The sequence below is a fragment of the Equus przewalskii genome, chromosome 6 (assembly GCF_037783145.1).
Source record: "Equus przewalskii isolate Varuska chromosome 6, EquPr2, whole genome shotgun sequence".
Classification (NCBI taxonomy): Eukaryota; Metazoa; Chordata; class Mammalia; order Perissodactyla; family Equidae; genus Equus; species Equus przewalskii.
In genome coordinates, this window is record NC_091836.1 from 81740094 (window position 1) to 81757346 (window position 17253).

Sequence of the window (17253 nt, forward strand, 5' to 3'; positions counted from 1 at the left end):
AAAGTAAGGGTTAGTTGGACAGCAAGCACTGCCATACCTAGTCAATCTGATATCCAAGACAGCTAGTAAGGGACTAAAGGTCAGGCAGCTACCCAGCAGCCATGCACTGGACAGACGGATGAGTCACGTCCCTGGTGGGATGGAGCTGCACAGCTCAAGATTTCATCACCATGCTCAGAATGGCACACAACTGAAAACTTATGAATTGTTTACTTCTAGAATTTTCCATATAATATTTTTGGACCATGGTTGACCTTGGGCAACTGAGACCTCAGAAGGTGAAACTTCGGATGTGGGGGCACTACTGTACATAGTTTTGGAAGACATTACCCTTGGGGAGAACTGGACGAAGTAATCAAATTATTTCTTTGTATTATTATTTTTTACAACTGCATGTGAATCCTCAATTTTCTCAAAACAAATTTCAATTAAAAATGCACTTGCAAAGGTTACATTTTGTAGAAAATGTGCTGCAGCGAATCACATTCCACCTCCCTCATTTATTTTCTTTATTTCTATTTAGGGGATTCCCGGGGCACATAAAATGCGCGCCATTATCTTCCCAGAGGCTTCAACCAGAAAGGAAATCTAAGTGCCTGGAAGGAACGAGGCCAACAGGACAGCAACTGCTTGCTACTTTGATCTAAGGGGAACCGCAGATTACAATTACCCAAACTTTAGACATTCTGCTACAGCGGGTCCACTTTACCCAGCTGTTTTGTGATTTACCCACTACGCTTACTATGTCACTTTTGCGTCACTACCTCCAAAGATAGGGTTAAAATTATTATTTTTTTTTATTACGGCGGTGCAGTTTATCCACACACACACACACACACAAAAGTGACCTGAAGCTGCCGCACGTAGCGTTTTAAAATTTAGGGAGTTTTTACCCGACCCATTACTTTCGAAAAGTGCCACCCGCAGGGATGAGCGAACTTAATTTCTCGAGGGACTTGGCGAAGACGGTGCTAACAGGGAAGGATTGCCGCGAACTCTGTAATTATCCCTTCTCTGCTATGCGAAAGGCTTCCCTTCCCAGCAGCAGGGCCGCCTGCGACCGGAACGAGAGCCCTGAACTTTCACTAAGTGGAAGAGAAGAGAAGACATGGCAGGCTGGGAATCCGGCCCCGGGAAGGCGGCCGCCGCGCTGGAGAACCACCGCCTGAATTTCCAGAAAAGAAACTTCTCTGCCCCAGGCTCGCCGACGGCCGCGAGTCCAGGAGCGCTCGAGGCGGCCGCCCGAGCTTCCGCGCCCCGCACGAGGGAAACTGAGGCAGGGCAGACGCGGCGCGCGCAGCTCGGGCCTCGGCCCCCGCCCCGGGGAGGGAACCCAGGCTTCCAGAGCTCTCCGCGCGGGCGCACGCACCTCCGAGCCGCCCTCCTCCCGCCCGCCCCGCCCGCCCAGCTCGGGACAAAGCCCGGCGCCCGCGCCGGGAGGGGGCAGGGCGGCTCCCGCGCGCGCCCCGCTCCCCCGTGGGCGCGAGACTCCGCCCCGCCGCCCCTCCTGGGGCAGCCCGCGCCCCAACGGCCAGGCGGCCGCGCCGGGCCCGCCCCGATCCCCATGACGTCACCGGCGGCGGCAGGCCCCGCCCCCGGCCCCGGGCGGCAGGCCGCATGACGTCACCGAGGCCCCACCCCTCCGGAGCGAGTTCGGTCCTGGCGTTCATTTCATTCCTGTCCTCATTCCGAACATTCTTAGCATCGCTCGCGCCGCGCCGCGCCGCCCGAGCCGAGCCGAGCCTCTGCAGCCGCCGCCGCGGCCCCGCCGCCCGCCGCGGGCGCCCACCAAGCACTTTGCAGACTCGCTTCCACCCTGCGGGCCAGTCCGCGCGGCGGGGCCCGGGCCCGGGGCGGCCGCGTCCGGGGACAGGCCATGCAGTGAAACCCCCCCACCCCGTCCACCTTCGCCCGGAGCCGCGGGCGGCAGCCCAGTGCGCCCAGCCGGCCCCGGGGCAGGAGCGGTGCTAGGCAGGGGTGGGGTGGCCGGCCCGGGGACCGGGAGCCGGGCACCGAGCTGAGGGCGGGGGACGCGGCGCCGAAGTTTGCCTCGGACGCGCCGGGCGCTGCGGCGGCTCCCTCGGCCGAGGTAAGTTGGCGCGCGGGGCGGATGCTGGGTGCGGGGGGCGCGCGGGGCGCCGGGGGCGGGGGGCCGGCGGCGCGTCCCGCTCGGGCCGCTCATTCTCTCCCGGCTCCGCTTTGTGTGCGGCGGGCGGGCGGGCGGCGGAGGGCCGGGGCCGGGCCCCCGCGCCGCCTCCCCGCGCGCCCTCCAAGGTGAGCGGCCGGCCGCCGCGGCGCGAGTTGCCGGGACGCCAAGTTGGGCCGCGCGCTGCGGAGCCCGCGCGGCAACAGGCGGCCCCCGCCCGCGGCCCTGGAGGCGCCGGCCAGCCGCGCCGCGCCCCCCGCGCCCCCCGCCGGCACGCGCGCACACGCACACCCCCTCGGGTCGTCTCCACGTTTTTCTCCGAGAAGTCAGAAGTTCGGCGCGGGCGCGGGCGCGGGCGGGGAGAGCCGCCGGCGCCGCCTCGGAGCCCGCAGCCGGCCCGATCCCCCCTCCCGCGCCTCCACGGCCGCCCCCGGCGCCGGGGCCCCCCGAGGCGGGCCCGGGGTCTGCGCCGACTTGTGCTGCTGGCGGGGGTGTCGCTCCTTCTTCTCAAAGATGAAAAAAAGGCACGGCCGCCTTTGCCGCTTCTCCAGGACTGCCGCCGCCGCCGCCGCCGCTTCATTGCACATTCAAGTGGAAAATTTTCAGGAGTCAGCAGAAACATTGTGTCCAAAAAAGACTGAGTCGCAGTTACCACCAAACCCTGGAGGAGACTCTCTCTGGAAAACTTCCCTTCGGTAGGAAATACTGGGGGATTTGTTTGTTTATTGGAGGAGAAATGATCCCCAGGAGGGGAGAAAATCAGGGTGCCCTTCCAGTCTTTGTTCGTAGGAGCAACACTTGTTTTCCAAAGTCCAGAGGCCCGCTTTAAAGAAAGTTCAACTTCTATGAGTTTCCTTTTCTTTTTTCAAAATGTGTTTGTGATTTTTTTTTTTAAACTGAAGCAGCGTTTTAAATGAGTTGAAGACAATGGAGGGCTCACACCTCCCTTAATTCTCCTCCTGGAAAATAAATAAAATCCAGATCATAATTTTCTTTGCTTTTTAATTGTCTTTGTTTTTAAAGATTTATTTAAAGTTGAAGGGTGTCACTATATAAAAATATTTATGAAACAATGAAATACCAGCCACCAGCATTTCTCAGGAGGCTTGTTAACTTCTCAGAAGCAAGTGGCTGCCTGTGATTTGCAGAAATGAAAATTGACCTCAGTAAGCGCTGGAAACTTAAGAGACAGATGATGTTCCAGGAGCGGGTAATGTAAAAAGATCGTGTTTTAAAAACAGTGCCTTGGAGGGAGCCCAGGTCTCGGGACGGAAAGGTCTGCAAAGCCTATCAGATTTCAAAATAGTTAAAAAAAAAATTAAAAATGCTACTGAAAGTGCAAAGGAGCAGGACATTATCAGTTCAGGACAGTCATAGGTTTCTTCCTCCCCACTGTTCATTTGATCGTTTCAGGAAGTTTAGGTGGTCTGAGGACTTTTGGTGAGCTGGGTGCCTGCAGGTGGTTACCTGAGTAGACAGATCTCTTCTGGAAGATGTGGTCTCGCGGCATTGTCAGAGCCGGGAGTGGACTCCCTTCTCTGCAGCCGGCAGTGGGTCTTGCTGGTCTCTGATGCTTGCTTCTCTGCTTGGGTCCTCTGAGGCAGGGCTGGGGAACAGACCTCAGGATGTGCCTGTGCTTCCTCCTCTCACTGCTGGGTTTGTGCCCTTCTGTAGAAAGCAGGATTTTGGGCCCAAGCACATCTGAATGCTTTTAAGGGCCAGACTTAGATCCAACTTTGGTAAGACTCTTTCCTCTTTGGAAGGAAATAGAACTAGTTACAAAGTGACTCAGGAAAGACAAATGGATTAGTTGAACCTTTGTCAACAGCGAGGTTTTAAATTGTTGATTATTTTTTTGGAGAAAGGCTTGTTTTTCTAATCTCAGTATTTCCATAAATGGTCACAGATATTTTTGTTTAGTATTTCTTTGTATGTGCAAGTCTGGGTCGAACTCTCAGGTTTCAGGTTTTAAACAGAGTTTACAATTCTTTTATTTGTTGTTGGTGTAAAAAAATGAACTGATAAGCTGTATCCGTTACTGGTTCTTGCTGATGGTATAAAAGTGCCAATGTGGACTATTTTATTTTTTTCTTTAATGATAAGCATTAGTCGATCCGCAGCTGTAGGGGAATATTAGAATACCTTTTTTTTGTTTACAAGTTTGAAACAGAACCGATGTGACACTTTGCCTAGACAGTAAGAGTAAAAAAATATTATAGGAAAGAATGTTTGTGTAGATTGCTGCTCTCAGTGATCTTTCAGGGAGTAACAAACACAACTCCATCCAGTGAACATGCGTGAGAGATTATTGGAGTTTGTTTTTTTCTTTTCCAAAAGCATAAACTGGGACTCAGCACGACTTATACGTAATGAAATTTAATTTAAAGAGGGAGGGCAACCTAGCGTAGATGGAGCCAGGTTGAAATGAATTCCTCGCAGAGAGGCGCTTCCCAGCATTGTGGTAGACGTGTGCCTAGGCCCCAGCAGCAAACTAGTCACACGGAAGGGCCCAGTTTAAGGGGGGGAGGGAGCAGCCTGGGGAAGTCAGCTTCCTCCTCCCTTCCCCTCTGCCTCTCTCCCTCCTTTGCTTTATACAGCAAGAATTAGATATTCATATATTCGGGGACTGGCATCCCCTTTTATTTAGAAAAGGACAAACAAGTCATAAGGGAAAAAAGGTTCGGGTTTTTGCTTCTTGAGCTTCAGTCATTTATAAACAATTTTGAATTTTGCTGGCACTGACAATACAGAACAGCAAATAGGAGAGGGAATTTCTTAATGGGAAAATTTGGGAAGAATATACTTGTAGTCTGTCACCAGTGTCTGGATCATATTTGTTGTCACATTTTCAGTAGAAAAGTATGTAACAGGGACAGTTAGAGAATGTAGATCCCGCAGGTTAGTTAGGCTTTGGAAGAAGTGAGCTGTGCCATTAACAGTATTTGAAGGTTTTTTGCTCCAGCAATGGATTGATCTCCTACATGGCGGTCATATGAGAGCCTGCGCATCCGTGGGATGGCGCTTCTGTCTAATCTCATGTGTTAATTGTGAGCATAATTATATTGCCTGCAAATGAAAATTGTGGTGTCTTATCACTCAAAAGCTTGGTGCAAATAACTGCGTGTGTGATCCAGTGCGTGTACAATGACCATGTTCATGTACAGACAGGGGGTGGGTAACACTTTGAAGCTTGTATTTTTAGGCACTTTGTCTTGTTCCTAATGAAGAGATTGTGAAAAGAGAAAAAAATATTGCTCAGTGAAAGCTATGCTTAGAGGTTGGGTCTTTTTAGTGGTAAAACTTTTTGGGTCTGTTTTCTCCAAAGACTGACAGATACTGGCCAGAGCAAGTGTCCAGCTTTCTCTGTAGAATTCCAGGCAGATCAGAGCCCACCTTTCTCTTGAGAAATACGGGCATCACGGCTTCCTTTTTAGAGGTCAGTTTCTGGACATGCAGAGCACTAATGTCCTACTAATGAACTCGGCAAGAAAAGTGTGTTGTAGGCTTTCTGCCCTTTGACAAACTTAGGCTCTGCTGCTGGGCTCTTGGGGACTGACCTGTGGCTGGAATAATCTTTCATAAGTTGCATGGGGGCTTTTTCTTATTTTGTATGTTGAAGCCACAGATTATCCTGTGGTATTTAAATTAGATCCCAAATCGTGTTGGAACAATATCACTGATATATTTCATTCTTTCATATTCTCAAAAATGATAAAATCAAGGGATTCAGGTCCATCCTAAGCACTTCATGTTTCAGGGTTGGGCTTCTTTTTGACAAATATCTAATTTCAACCCCCTCGTGTTACAATTTCTGTATCTTCTGAAATCAGGAAAGTTCAGGGCCTTCCCTCTAATGGGATAGTTTGCGGAATGCTGGAATATTTGCATCTAAATATCCCGAGTGTTTTCGTGTGGGTTTTTGTATTTTATTTCAAAGCTGTGAACTCTTAAGAGTGAGTCCTCAGTCTGTAAGATTCTTCTCATAAGCTTCCTCGCCCCCACCCCAGATTTGAACTGAGGGTTGAAATGCACCCATTTCTTCAGATACCTTCAGACTTCATAGTGGTACAGAATAAGGGAATTTTGAAATAATATATTTGTATTTTAATCAAAGCAAATGGGCTGCCCTGAAGGGTGGGTTTCAGGACAGAGTTTCTTACAGGGTGGGTCCCTCTCCGCTCTGAAGTCCTCCTTTTGTGCGCTGGCCTTTTGCATGGTTGGGAGCGTTCTCAGAAAAGAGTTTCCATAGTCTGGGGAGTCCTGGCTAACTGTGAAACCACCAGTCTCTCTCCTGATTGCCTGCAGGTGGGGGTTCCTCAGGGGCTGTCTCTTCTCCTCCTGTGGCAGGCTGAGGGAAGGCGCCATCCTGGCTGTGTCGTGCGCCCCCTCCCCCCAGTTGTTTAAAATCAGTATTTACTGTCCTGACGCCATGCGTCAGTTTTTAAGGCTCTGTCCTAGGATTTCGTTAGCAGTTTGAGCGACTGAGCCCAAATGGGTTTAAAAGAAGCAGCCGGCTTATCGATGAACAAGTTCTCTAGGGGGAAATTGTGGTTGTTATGAGGCATGTGACAGGTTCGGGGGTGTGTGTAGTGACTGAAACCCTTTTGCCTGGGAATATACAACAGTGCCGGGGTCTGTTGTTTTTACTGATACATAAACTGAAAAACTGCTGCTAATGGTGGGAAATGTTAATTATGTGAGAACATATTGAACTTATATTCTCTGGCATGAACTTTTAAAAAAAATGCATGAACTGCGCTGCTTTTTTATAGGCACAGCTTTCTAATTATCATAATTCAGTTCAGCTCCGCTCTTGGATGCAGTTCAAGTGCAATCTCAATTTAACTTGAAAGGAGTTTTTTTTTTTTTTTAACTGAGAATGTTTAAGAAAATTTGAAAAGTTCATCCAAGAATGTTGCCTGCCTAGGTGTGGGTAATTGGGGGGGATGAAATGAGTGCCTTTCTGTAATAGTTAACTAGATTTGAATATTAGGAAAGAGACTGTCTTTTTTTTGTTCCCTTTCCTTTGCGCTGTATCCAAACCTGCGTCCTGTGCATTTTTGCATAACCAGATGCTGTGTTGCTGAATTCTCTTTGAAAACCAGGGTCTTTTTCCTACTAGATAGTAAAGTAAATAAGTGAATATTAGCATCAATGATATAATCTCTGAAAAAATAGGACTTCTTTAGAGAAAGAAACAAAGAAATGCAGAAATCTTGTGAATTCATTTGACAAAAACCAGCATTAGTTTTTTATACCAACCAAGCCTTTCGAAGGTGATATCCTTCCCTGGTCATCTTTACACCTTGACTTGATGGTATTTTGTGAAGGGAGTCATCTTTGACAGCATTCGCTCCAGTGTCCAACAAACATCCTTTAACTTTTCGGTGGCCTTAATGTCTTTTCAAAGAAAAAAAGTTAATGAAGCCCAGGCCCCAAAATCGATTTTAATTGGAAGAAAGAACTTCAGCCGGACCTTCTGACTTGCAGTCTGACTTCTGCTAAAATGCAGAGGGAGCCCTCGGAAACCCAATGACTTCATTTGCTCCGGCACTTCAGAGCCGACTCACTTCCATGGTGGTGAAATAAAAGGAGCCAAGTGTTTTAAATAGCCACTCCCCGAGGCCCGCCCGCCCGAGTGCTTTGAGAAGAGCGCATTGTCTGCTCCCGCGCTCGCTGGGAGCCTGCCTGGTTCGCCCTCCCCCTCCAGGCAGCTCCATTTCTGAAGTTGACATCTGGTTTTCTCTCTGTTCACCTGATGTCTCCTCACACACGCGCACACATGCAGTGTACACGCGTGTATCCTGCAGGTAACTGCGTATTTTTGACGTTGAATGTGCGTGTGTTTCAAGTCCCTGCTGGGATAGAGGGAGGCACAAAGCTAATGGCACAAAATAAAAGGTAAACACAGTCGCCGCCCCACATGCCGCCGCTGCTGGGTTTCTGTCCGATGCTGCTTTCTGGGTAGGCGTGCCTATTGTTGTGGCAGCAACAGGCGGCAGAAGTTGGGGCACCATATGGTGGATGTGGCCTCAGATAAGCTGTCTGGTAATTTAGCTTATCAATAGCATTTTGATATGCTTCGTTTTCGGATCCCCCATCCCTGGGGCTGGGGGTGTCTCAGGGACTAGCTGATTCCGAAATCATTGTGAGCCTCTGCTGCCTTTGCTGGAATCTCTTTCAGCCCTTTCTTTGCTGCTGCCTTTTTATGTCAAAGCTTTTGGGAGACAATGGTGCTTGGAGTTAGAAAGAGACCCAAGAGCTGAGGGAACCGTCAGCTGGGTCTTGAAATCTGGGATACTTAGAAGACCTCATCTGGAATTTTCATTGAGGGAAGTATAGAAGACAAGCTACTTAATCGAGTTCCATACAGGCAGAGCCCAGAAGTTCCCATAATTCAAAATTTGCTTTTGTTTTAAATGCTGGGGAGATAAGACTGATACTGTTCTTATTTTCATAAATTTTTTTAGTTCTGTTGTGCATTCAAAATACCTCCCTAATTTTCTTTCACCTTTGAGTTTTACCTTCTTCAAATGTAAAAAGGATTAAGATCTGTATAACAGGTTGGGGACTGGCCTGTGGCCAAGTGGTTAAGTTCGCGCCCTCCGAGTCTGCAGGCCGGGGTTTCGCTGGTTCGGGTCTTGGGCGGGGACATGGCACCGCTCATCGGGCCACGCTGAGGCAGCATCCCACATAGCACAACCAGAAGGACCTACAACCAGGATGTACAACTAGGTACTGGGGGGCTTTGGGGAGAAGAAGAAGAGAAAAAAAACGATTGGCAATGGATGTTAGCTCAGGTGCCAATCTATAAAAAAAAATTAAAAAAAATCTATATAACTGGAAATCAGGGGAAGTGTTATCTGTGATTCGGAGGCAAGAAGCGGCTTCCTTTACGACTAGGAATGGTTAAAGAGGGCAATGCTTCGAGAACACCTACTCCGGTGTCCAGGGAAGCTGAAGCAAAACTAGGGTCCCTTGCACTGGTGAATTGACAGGGCGCGTCTTGCCTGAGTTACTTGTCAGAGCCCCCTCAGGGGTTCTGCATACAGTAGGTGGCTCAGTGTGAACAGAGGCTGTACATCACCATGTGCTTATCAGGCGTGTGAGTCTCGTTCAGCGAGTATCTGTGTGCCTGATATGTGTCAGGTACTGGGGAAGCCAGGGGAAGACTGATGGCCCCTTTCCCAGCCAGCCTGCCCTGCGTGCTCTCCCTCACCTTCCGGCCCCTCATCTTTTCCCACGTGTTGACGTTTGGGTTTACAATTCACCGTGCGTGGATCCTTTTACGTGGCTAATTCAGGGTGCTTCTGACTCAAACCCAGATCAGCCTCTTTCCACTCCTGCCCCAGGGAGCCTCTGGCACAGCAGTGATTCCCACCTGAGCGTGTGCATCACAGCCTCCAGGGAGCTTTCGACAGCCGGGGCCTCACCCCTGGAGACTGAGGAGGGCTGAGGTAGGTGCAAAGTTTCTGTATTTCTAGGAGGTTTTGTAGTGGTGTCCACCTCTGCTTGGGAACTGTTGCTCTAGATGTCCTAATTCTTATCCTCAGATGGAATCAGGCTAAATTTCGCCATCCTTCCTCATTCTGAATGGGACTTTTCTCCCCTGTGTTTGTGAGGCGATGTACCTAGGAACATATGCCTGAATCTTAATGGAATTGGCTAAGATGTTCTTGGTCAGTTTTAAAAATAGAGCTGCACAAAACTAAGGTCTCATCCTTGATGCAGGAGAAGCAATACAGTGAACAGAACCCCCTTCTCTGTGCTCGGCAGTCATCTGTTGCCCTTTGGGAGTGTGGCAGTTGTTTCCAGATGTGATTAGAGAGGTGTGTGTCGGGCTTGCTGGTGAGGGGTTTAAGGACTAATTCTTGTCTGGCTGCTTGCAGAGGTGGTTTTACTTCCTGAGTAGTGGGGATGCTCACAGAGCTGGCATTGCGGAGTGAGGGGCTAGGAAGGAGGATCCTGACAGCATCCTGGACACGAACCTGCTGCCCAGAAACCATACCCAGCTTTTCATTCTTTCCTTTCTTCTCTCTTCCCTCCTCGTTGGGCACTTTGAAGTCCAGATGCCCCCAGTTTTGCATAGAACTGCTGCTTGCCTCTAGATATTTAAACACTGACAGGTGCTACTGTTTGCGGGATCTGGTGATCAGCGAAAGGTGGTCAGTGCATGGCGATCAATAAAATGCCCCAATTGAGCGAAGGAAACAGGCACGTGAAGAGATCGTCACGATCCAGTGGGGAAGTTGTGTATTTTGTATTTCATGAATTCCAAGATGGAATTTTTTTTCCTGTTTGAACGTTTTCAAAATTGGCATGTGTCCTGCCATCATGGCTGGCCAGGCAATGGTCATGACCCCTGATGTGGTTGCACATACTCATCGAAGCCTGTAGAACAGATGCAGGGGAGAGGAAGAAAATCCCAGAGTCAGTCGTGGAGCATTGTTAAGAATGCTCTGAATGTCACAGAGGGTGATAGTGTGAAAAGCATGGATATTGATCTCGCTGAGAAGTTGTTTTAGGTATATCTTACCCAACTCCTTTTGCTTGCATTTTTCTCTTTATGTATACTCAAGGTTGACATATGGTAAGAAAGTTTCAATATGTGTAAAATACAATTTCTAGGTGATATGGCACCATTCTGGCATGGTTGGTTTTGCAGTAGCGTTTCTTAGAAATAAAATGATGCTGCATTTTACAATCAGTGGTGTCTTAGAGTTCATGAAGTATTGATGAAACCTGTTCGCATTTCTATCCAAAAGGATCTGTGTTTTTTTATTTTTGGTGAGGAAGATTCACCCTGAGCTAACATCTGTTGCCAGTCTTCCTCTTTTTTCGCTTGAGGAAGATTACCCCTAAGCCAACATCTGTGCCAATCATCTTCCATTTTTTGTATGTGGGATGCCTCCATAGCATGGCTGACGAGTGGGATAGGTCCATGCCTGGGATCTGAACCTGTGAACCTGGGCCCCGGAAGCAGAGCACCCAGAACTTTAACCACTCGGCCACGGGGCCAACTCCGCGAAGGATCTGGAAGATTGTACATTATTGACGGGTTGCTTTGGGGGAGTGGATTGGGAAAGGGGAGGGGTTTCATTTTATACACATTTGTAGTTGTTAGGAGCATGAATTTCCTTCTGTAATATCAGAATAAAGGGAAAAAAGCTCCATGGGGTAAGAGCCTGTGATATTTCCAAAGAGCTGTGTTACCCAGTGTGGGGCCTGAGGAAACCTTTGCAGAGGAAGTGATGTTGGAGGTGGGCCTTGAAGGGAAAGGTTTTTTTTTTTTTGCCAGATGCCATTTTGGGTAAGTAGATTGGGGCTAAGTTGTTACAAAACAAACCAACCCACTGAAATACTCTCCAGGGTAATGAACTTAACCCTCAAATAGTGATAAAGGTTTATTGCCAATCAATCACGAGCCAGCATAGATCTGAAACTTTAGCAATTAATTGAAAGAAGCGGGAGGGAGTGAAGTGGTTGACACGGGGCGTGGGAAGTTTCGTGATTCTGGTTTGGAAAAAGGCAGGATAATAATGTAGGTTTAAAAACACAGGTTTGGAATTGGAGGCACCTTAGTTAGACTCTGGGCTCGGTCGCTTGCTAGTCCTGTGGCCTTGGACAAGTTACGTCCTCTCTGAGCCTCTGTGTGCCAATCTGTAAATTTCAATAGAATGCCTGCGTATGCCTGACACTTAGTAAGTGCTCAGTAAATAGCAACTTCAGTTGTTATCTTGCGTACCAGGTCGTCACGGATTTCCTGCCAGGTCAGGCTGGGGCAGAGTTACTTAGAAGAGCCGGACTTCTGGTCTCAGGCGAGTGGATTGAAATCCAGGAGAAGCTGAGGCATCCTATGAAGTCCTAGGCCATTAATTGCCTTGAACCACACTTCCCCTGTGCATGAAGTGGAGGAAATCCATCAGGAAATACATAATATTTGAGGTCATTCCTTGCCAAATGGCAGTACGAATTGTCTGGAAATGCTTCAGAAAGTGGTAAGTGGGGTGTCCTTTCATTCGTCCAGAAGGAGATCTCATCTTTAGGTTCTCGTGTGGAAGCCACAGTCCTGACTTTGGGATTGGATTCTAATGGTTCTTCTCTAAGGTGGTCATAGAGAATCTGTGCTCAGGGCCCTGTGGCTGCCAGTAAAACCATTGAGGAAGCCCCACCTGTGTTCTGAGGGCGTCAGGCTCCAGGTGTGACAACAGGGGGTGGAGGGCATGCTGCCCCTGTTGCATCCCTTAGTATCTGCTTAGGACAGGCTGCTTAACTTCTGTGCCCCCAGAGTCTCTATCTGGAAAACGGGGACGACGCTGTCCACTCTGAAGGGTTGTGGTAAAGTTTAGATAAGAGCCAGCTCAGTCGGCCAGAGCTGCAGCTGTGACAGCTGTGACACCCAGACCATCCTCTTCTTCCAAGCACCCCCAGCTCCAGAGTTGAATCTTTGCCCTGCTCAGAAGACTCCTTTCTCTGGGCATTAAATCTGAGTCAAATAATAATTCACGCTCCTGGGCCAATGGTAGCCCCTCCCTTTCGCCAGTGTATTTGCATACTTAAGAGGATGTTTGTTCATCCAAGATGAGTGTCTCCTTGGGTTAGTACCCAGGTACTTCCTGAATCCTTTCTGGAAACTGGTGGGTGGAAACCTGTGTTTTCAAAGTCAGCTGCCCTGAGCTGGCCCTGCTGTGCTCAGATCCTCGTTTATACTTCAGGGTGTGCCAGTGTCCCCCGTGTCCTTAGACCCGGGCCACTCCTGGTGACTGGTTTGAGCTGTTAAGATTGCTTTGTGGGAGCCTGCGCTGGGGACCACCTGCATTTTATTGGCATCTTCCCCTCTTGTCTCTTAATCAGGGCATAGAGAACTGTGGGTGGGTTAATTTGGTCTCCCAGTCTTTAAATTAAAAATTAAGATTAAGAATAGTTAAGAGAGACAAGTCGACTGGTTGGGGATAAAGGCTTTTAGAGGCGGGCCAACTGACAGTTGAAGAGGGGAGAAAGGTGGATTTAAACACTGTGACTCCCAACCTGTGAAACGACGAAAAGCCACTGAATTATATACTTTAAAAGGGTGAGTTTTATGGTATGTGAATTACGTCTCACAGAAAAAATAAAACACCGAGTCTAGTTTCACCCAACGACGTCAGCTGTGCTCACCGCGGTCTCCCCAGCGCTCCTCACGCTCCATGTGCATCTGTTTTGCCGGTTTAGTGATTAAGATTGCTATTCAGAGCGAGGACCTAGTAAGAGTTTATGTTTATCCTAGTGGACTGGTTTTAGTGAGGGGCCTACAGGTGTCTGTCGGAAGTATCTAGAGTGGAAGATTTTTTTGCTTTAGAAAGAGTAAGTTCAGTAATGTGGAATGACTTGCTCCTTAATGATCGGTCTCGACCGTGTCAGCTACCTGGATGGCTTATTGTTTAAACAGTGCAAGAGCTGAATCATACAGGATAAACTAGCAGATCACAAGGAAGAGGAACCTGGAAGGCACATGAGGTCACAGGTCCAGTATAGAATCGGATTTGTAAATTGATTGAAGATAGGGAAAAAAATGAACCCAGAGTCAGCTTAATTTATACCCTGCGTTTCAGGCTGTGCTCTGCCCAGTTTTTTCTGAATTTTAGCTTGATCTTTCTTGTTCCTGTGGCCTCCCCCCAGATGCTGTCTTCCTCAGAATAGCTGTGGTGGCAGTTTTTATCCATTCGTATTTCCTAAAGGGTTGTCCTTTCCTGTTTCTTGGGCCATGCCTGTGCGTGCTTGCCTGCTGCCGTCCTGCTCTCTGCTTCTCGTCTCGGTGCGGTCCTTAGCACCTCTTCACCCTCAGAACGTCCTGGTTGGAATGATAAACGAGATGGTCATTCAACTACGAGGAAGCTGTTGAGGAAACTGGCTGGCTCCCTTTAATTAAGCAGAATGGAGAGAAAATCCCAGGCAGGAGGCCCTGGTGGTGCCCTGGGGTTCAGCTCAGGACGGCATTATTCTTGAAGGCTTGTCCCGGGCTGTGTCTGAGACCAGAGCTACAAGAGAGGGGAATTTCGGAGAACAGCTTTTCCGACAAACCTGTGCCGGTTTCCGCCAGACTGTTTCAGTTTGAATCCTCTGCTGTTCTGTGGATCAATTCATAACGTATTAGAGAAAAAAAGTGTCTCATCCTTCATAGGAATGATTCAGCATTGGTTCATTTCCTTTTACATGAGCAAAGTTTAGTTTAGACAGAAGTTTTTCCCAGTGGAGTTCTGAAAGGTTCGTACTGTGTGAATTTTGGGGATTTCAGATTATATTTTAGAACTCGAGTTCTGGGTGCTCTTGAATTCTTAGGTTTCAAACTTGCTTATCTTGGTCCTTTGGGAGACTGTAAGGGTGTCTTATGATGTACCTAAATAGATGTGGCAGGGAAAATGAGTGGAATTTCAGAAATTTAAGAAATTTTAGTACTTTGCCTAAAACCAAAAGGATTGTAATGACTCCTCTTAATTCCAGGTGGTTCTTTTGCCACTGCTGCTTGTTTAGTTCCTATCATGTGCCCTAGGCAGGCCCTTGGGCAGACGGTCAGGCCCCTGTAGTGTCCTTCAGGCCTGGCTGACACAGTGGCGGCTGGGCTCTTCTTGAGAGCTCGGAGAACTGTTTGCTTGTTGGGGTGGTTCCCTGGGAGAAGGCATTGGAGGGTCCTCCAGGGGCTGGGGTCTTTGTCCCTCCTCCTCCAGCGGGGGGAAGAAGAGTTGATCCAACAGTCCCTGCTGTTGGCTCTCCCTGTGACCTTGGGCGAGTCACTTGAAGATCTTGTGTTTCCTTCTGGAAGATGATGCTGCGTCACCTGCCCCTTTAGCCTGCTTTTGAAATGAACTTTAGATTGAAGAGATGGAATGGGCGAGCCTGAGGGGGAAAGGTGCTGGAGACCTCTTCTGTTATCAGAGGCATCTCATCCACAGCCCCATACTCCCCTCCCGGAGCCAAATTTTGTGGAGGAGCAGCAGTACACGTGAATTCCCTCCAGAAATCTTTCAGTTGCACTGATGGGCCGGCCGCTTTGGGAGAATTTGGATAAGAAAGGAAGGCTGATAGACCAGATTCTGTCTTAAGCCCATCCTTCAGCATTACCTCATTTAAATCTAAGAGCTCCATTTGTAGTTGAAGAAAATGAAGCTCAGGGAGGTTTAGTAACCTGCCCAAGGTCACACAGCCAGTGTGACAGGGCCAAAATTTGAAGCCAGTTCCTAGGTCTGTGTGACTCCACAGCTGCCAGGCTAACAAAAGACGGGTGGCATATTAAGTCACCTGTCAGGTTTATTTGTGGCATTTGAATGGAGTTAAGATGGATTGTGACATTGAAGTAAAAGTAGATGTCCCCTCACCTGGTGTGTTTGCCCAGAAAAGGCGAAGTATTTGTTTTGTGTTCATGGAGGCCGTTTTACTCTATTCTCAAAACAAACATGTGGCTAAGGTCTTAAAACGTTGGGTGTGACCCGTACAAGCCTTTCACAAGGGAATTGTCCCACCCTAGTCATTTGTCTCATGGAGAAGGGGCCAGATTCACCCCTCTCCTTTGGTTTCGGTCCTCAAAGGCTGTGGGGACCCAGTACACCTCCCTCTAAGACTGGGTATACTAGTGATGGAGGTGGAGAGTGAGAGGGCGAGGGTACTGGGGGCTGCATTGACCCAAACCGCCCTATAGGGGTGTATGTTGGGGGCAGGTGCTGACATGGTTGGAAGCTTTTGGAACCGGACCTGCCAGTTTGTCTGGTCTTTCTTTGGAATGTGCTGGCAGGCAGGCAGGATAAGTTAGCCCCCTGCACCAGCCTGTGGGCTTGGAGATGGAAACGACATCCTGCTGGGGGTAGGGTTTAGGCAGATGACCTTGACTTCACTCCTTGATAGTGGGAGTGTTTGGCAACTTGAGAGATAGGAGTGTCTCCCCTCCCACCCAGGGGACCGGCTGGAAAATAGGTGTGAGGCTGTGATAGGCGATGGGCCCTGGTGAGGGCTGAGTGGAGGAGTTAACTGCATTTGCTCAGAGCCCTTGATAATTAGGACTCTGAAAAAGTCATTAGGGGCTTTGAAATGGGCTTGCTAATGGGGTTGCTCTCCGTGTTTGACATCTTGGTTGGTTTTTGGGTGAGCGTGTGGCCTGGTTGATGCTGTCTTTTCCTCCTGGTCCCCTAGTTCTGGTGACTCTGGCCTAAAAGATGTGGGACCACTGATGGCCAATTCCTGGGACTTGTCCTCTGGTCTTGCCCTCCCTCCCAGGACTAGCTTGCCCCTTCTTAGAGTCTTCAGACGTTTCCCAAGGCCTTTCTGGTACTTGTGCTGTTTGTCGTTTTGGTATTGCCCTAACTCTATATAGTTCTCTCTAGTGTTTGATATATTTAGCAAAGTAGCCTAAAAGTGTGCCTTGGATTCCAGTCCCAGTTCTGCTTATTGGCTGTGTGATCTCGGGTAAATTATTTATTCTTTTTGGGCCTCTCTTTCCTAATGTGCAAAGTGAAGAAAATAGTGTTTCCCTGAGTGTGAAATGTGATGAAATATGGTGAATGGCCCACAGCGAGCTTCTCCGTTGGGTTGACCCATTCTGAAGTCCTGCTCCCTCTGCCCTCTGAGATCCTGAGGGTTTTGTCCTAGCTAGAATGGACCAGCCTGACAGGAGTTGGTTGATTTGCTTTTCCATCTTCCTCCTTTGGGTTTAGTTTTAAGCTTTTTCCCAGCTTCCCCTCTTGCTGGATTTCCTGCTCTGTTGTTTTTCTCTCTCTTTCTTCAGACACTTTCCCTTTTGCATTCACATTTTCTGTTCTCTCCCCTGGGAAAATGCGTGTGCACGCACACTCGCACACACACACCCTTTCCACTCTTTCTCTGCTCTTCTCACTTTGAGATCTTAGAGACTCTGCCCCTGCAGTTCCCCAGGTTTCACCAAAAATGGTCATCAGAAAAACACCACTTCTCCATTCTGCCGTGCTTTAACCGTTGGGAACACTGGATCTTTTGGCTCATGGAGTTACTGGCACTCAAGGGTTGTTAATGTTTTGAAAAGAAGTAACTCATTCTCATTCTGCGTGTGATCTTGTGGAGTTACATTTTTTCCACTTATCTGTTTGATGTTGGGTGACCTCTTA

At 48.7% G+C, this 17253-nt stretch overlaps 1 protein-coding gene across 16 annotated transcripts in view; it reads left to right on the plus strand.

Moving 5' to 3' along the window:
- The first annotated feature begins 1653 nt into the window (after positions 1 to 1653).
- The window catches only part of TEAD1 (TEA domain transcription factor 1), a 252806-nt gene continuing 237206 nt past the window's right edge, over positions 1654 to 17253 (plus strand). For 12 of the 16 annotated variants that reach the window (XM_070626385.1, XM_070626395.1, XM_070626386.1 and 9 more), the window contains exon 1: positions 3098 to 3356. In XM_070626385.1, the coding sequence (XP_070482486.1) occupies positions 3297 to 3356 (60 nt within the window). In that variant the 5' untranslated portion in view covers positions 3098 to 3296. Of the gene's footprint in view, positions 2090 to 2414; positions 2842 to 3097; positions 3357 to 17253 lie in introns of those variants that run through there. The other 4 variants (XM_070626392.1, XM_070626397.1, XM_008521742.2 and 1 more) reach the window with 4 other exon arrangements.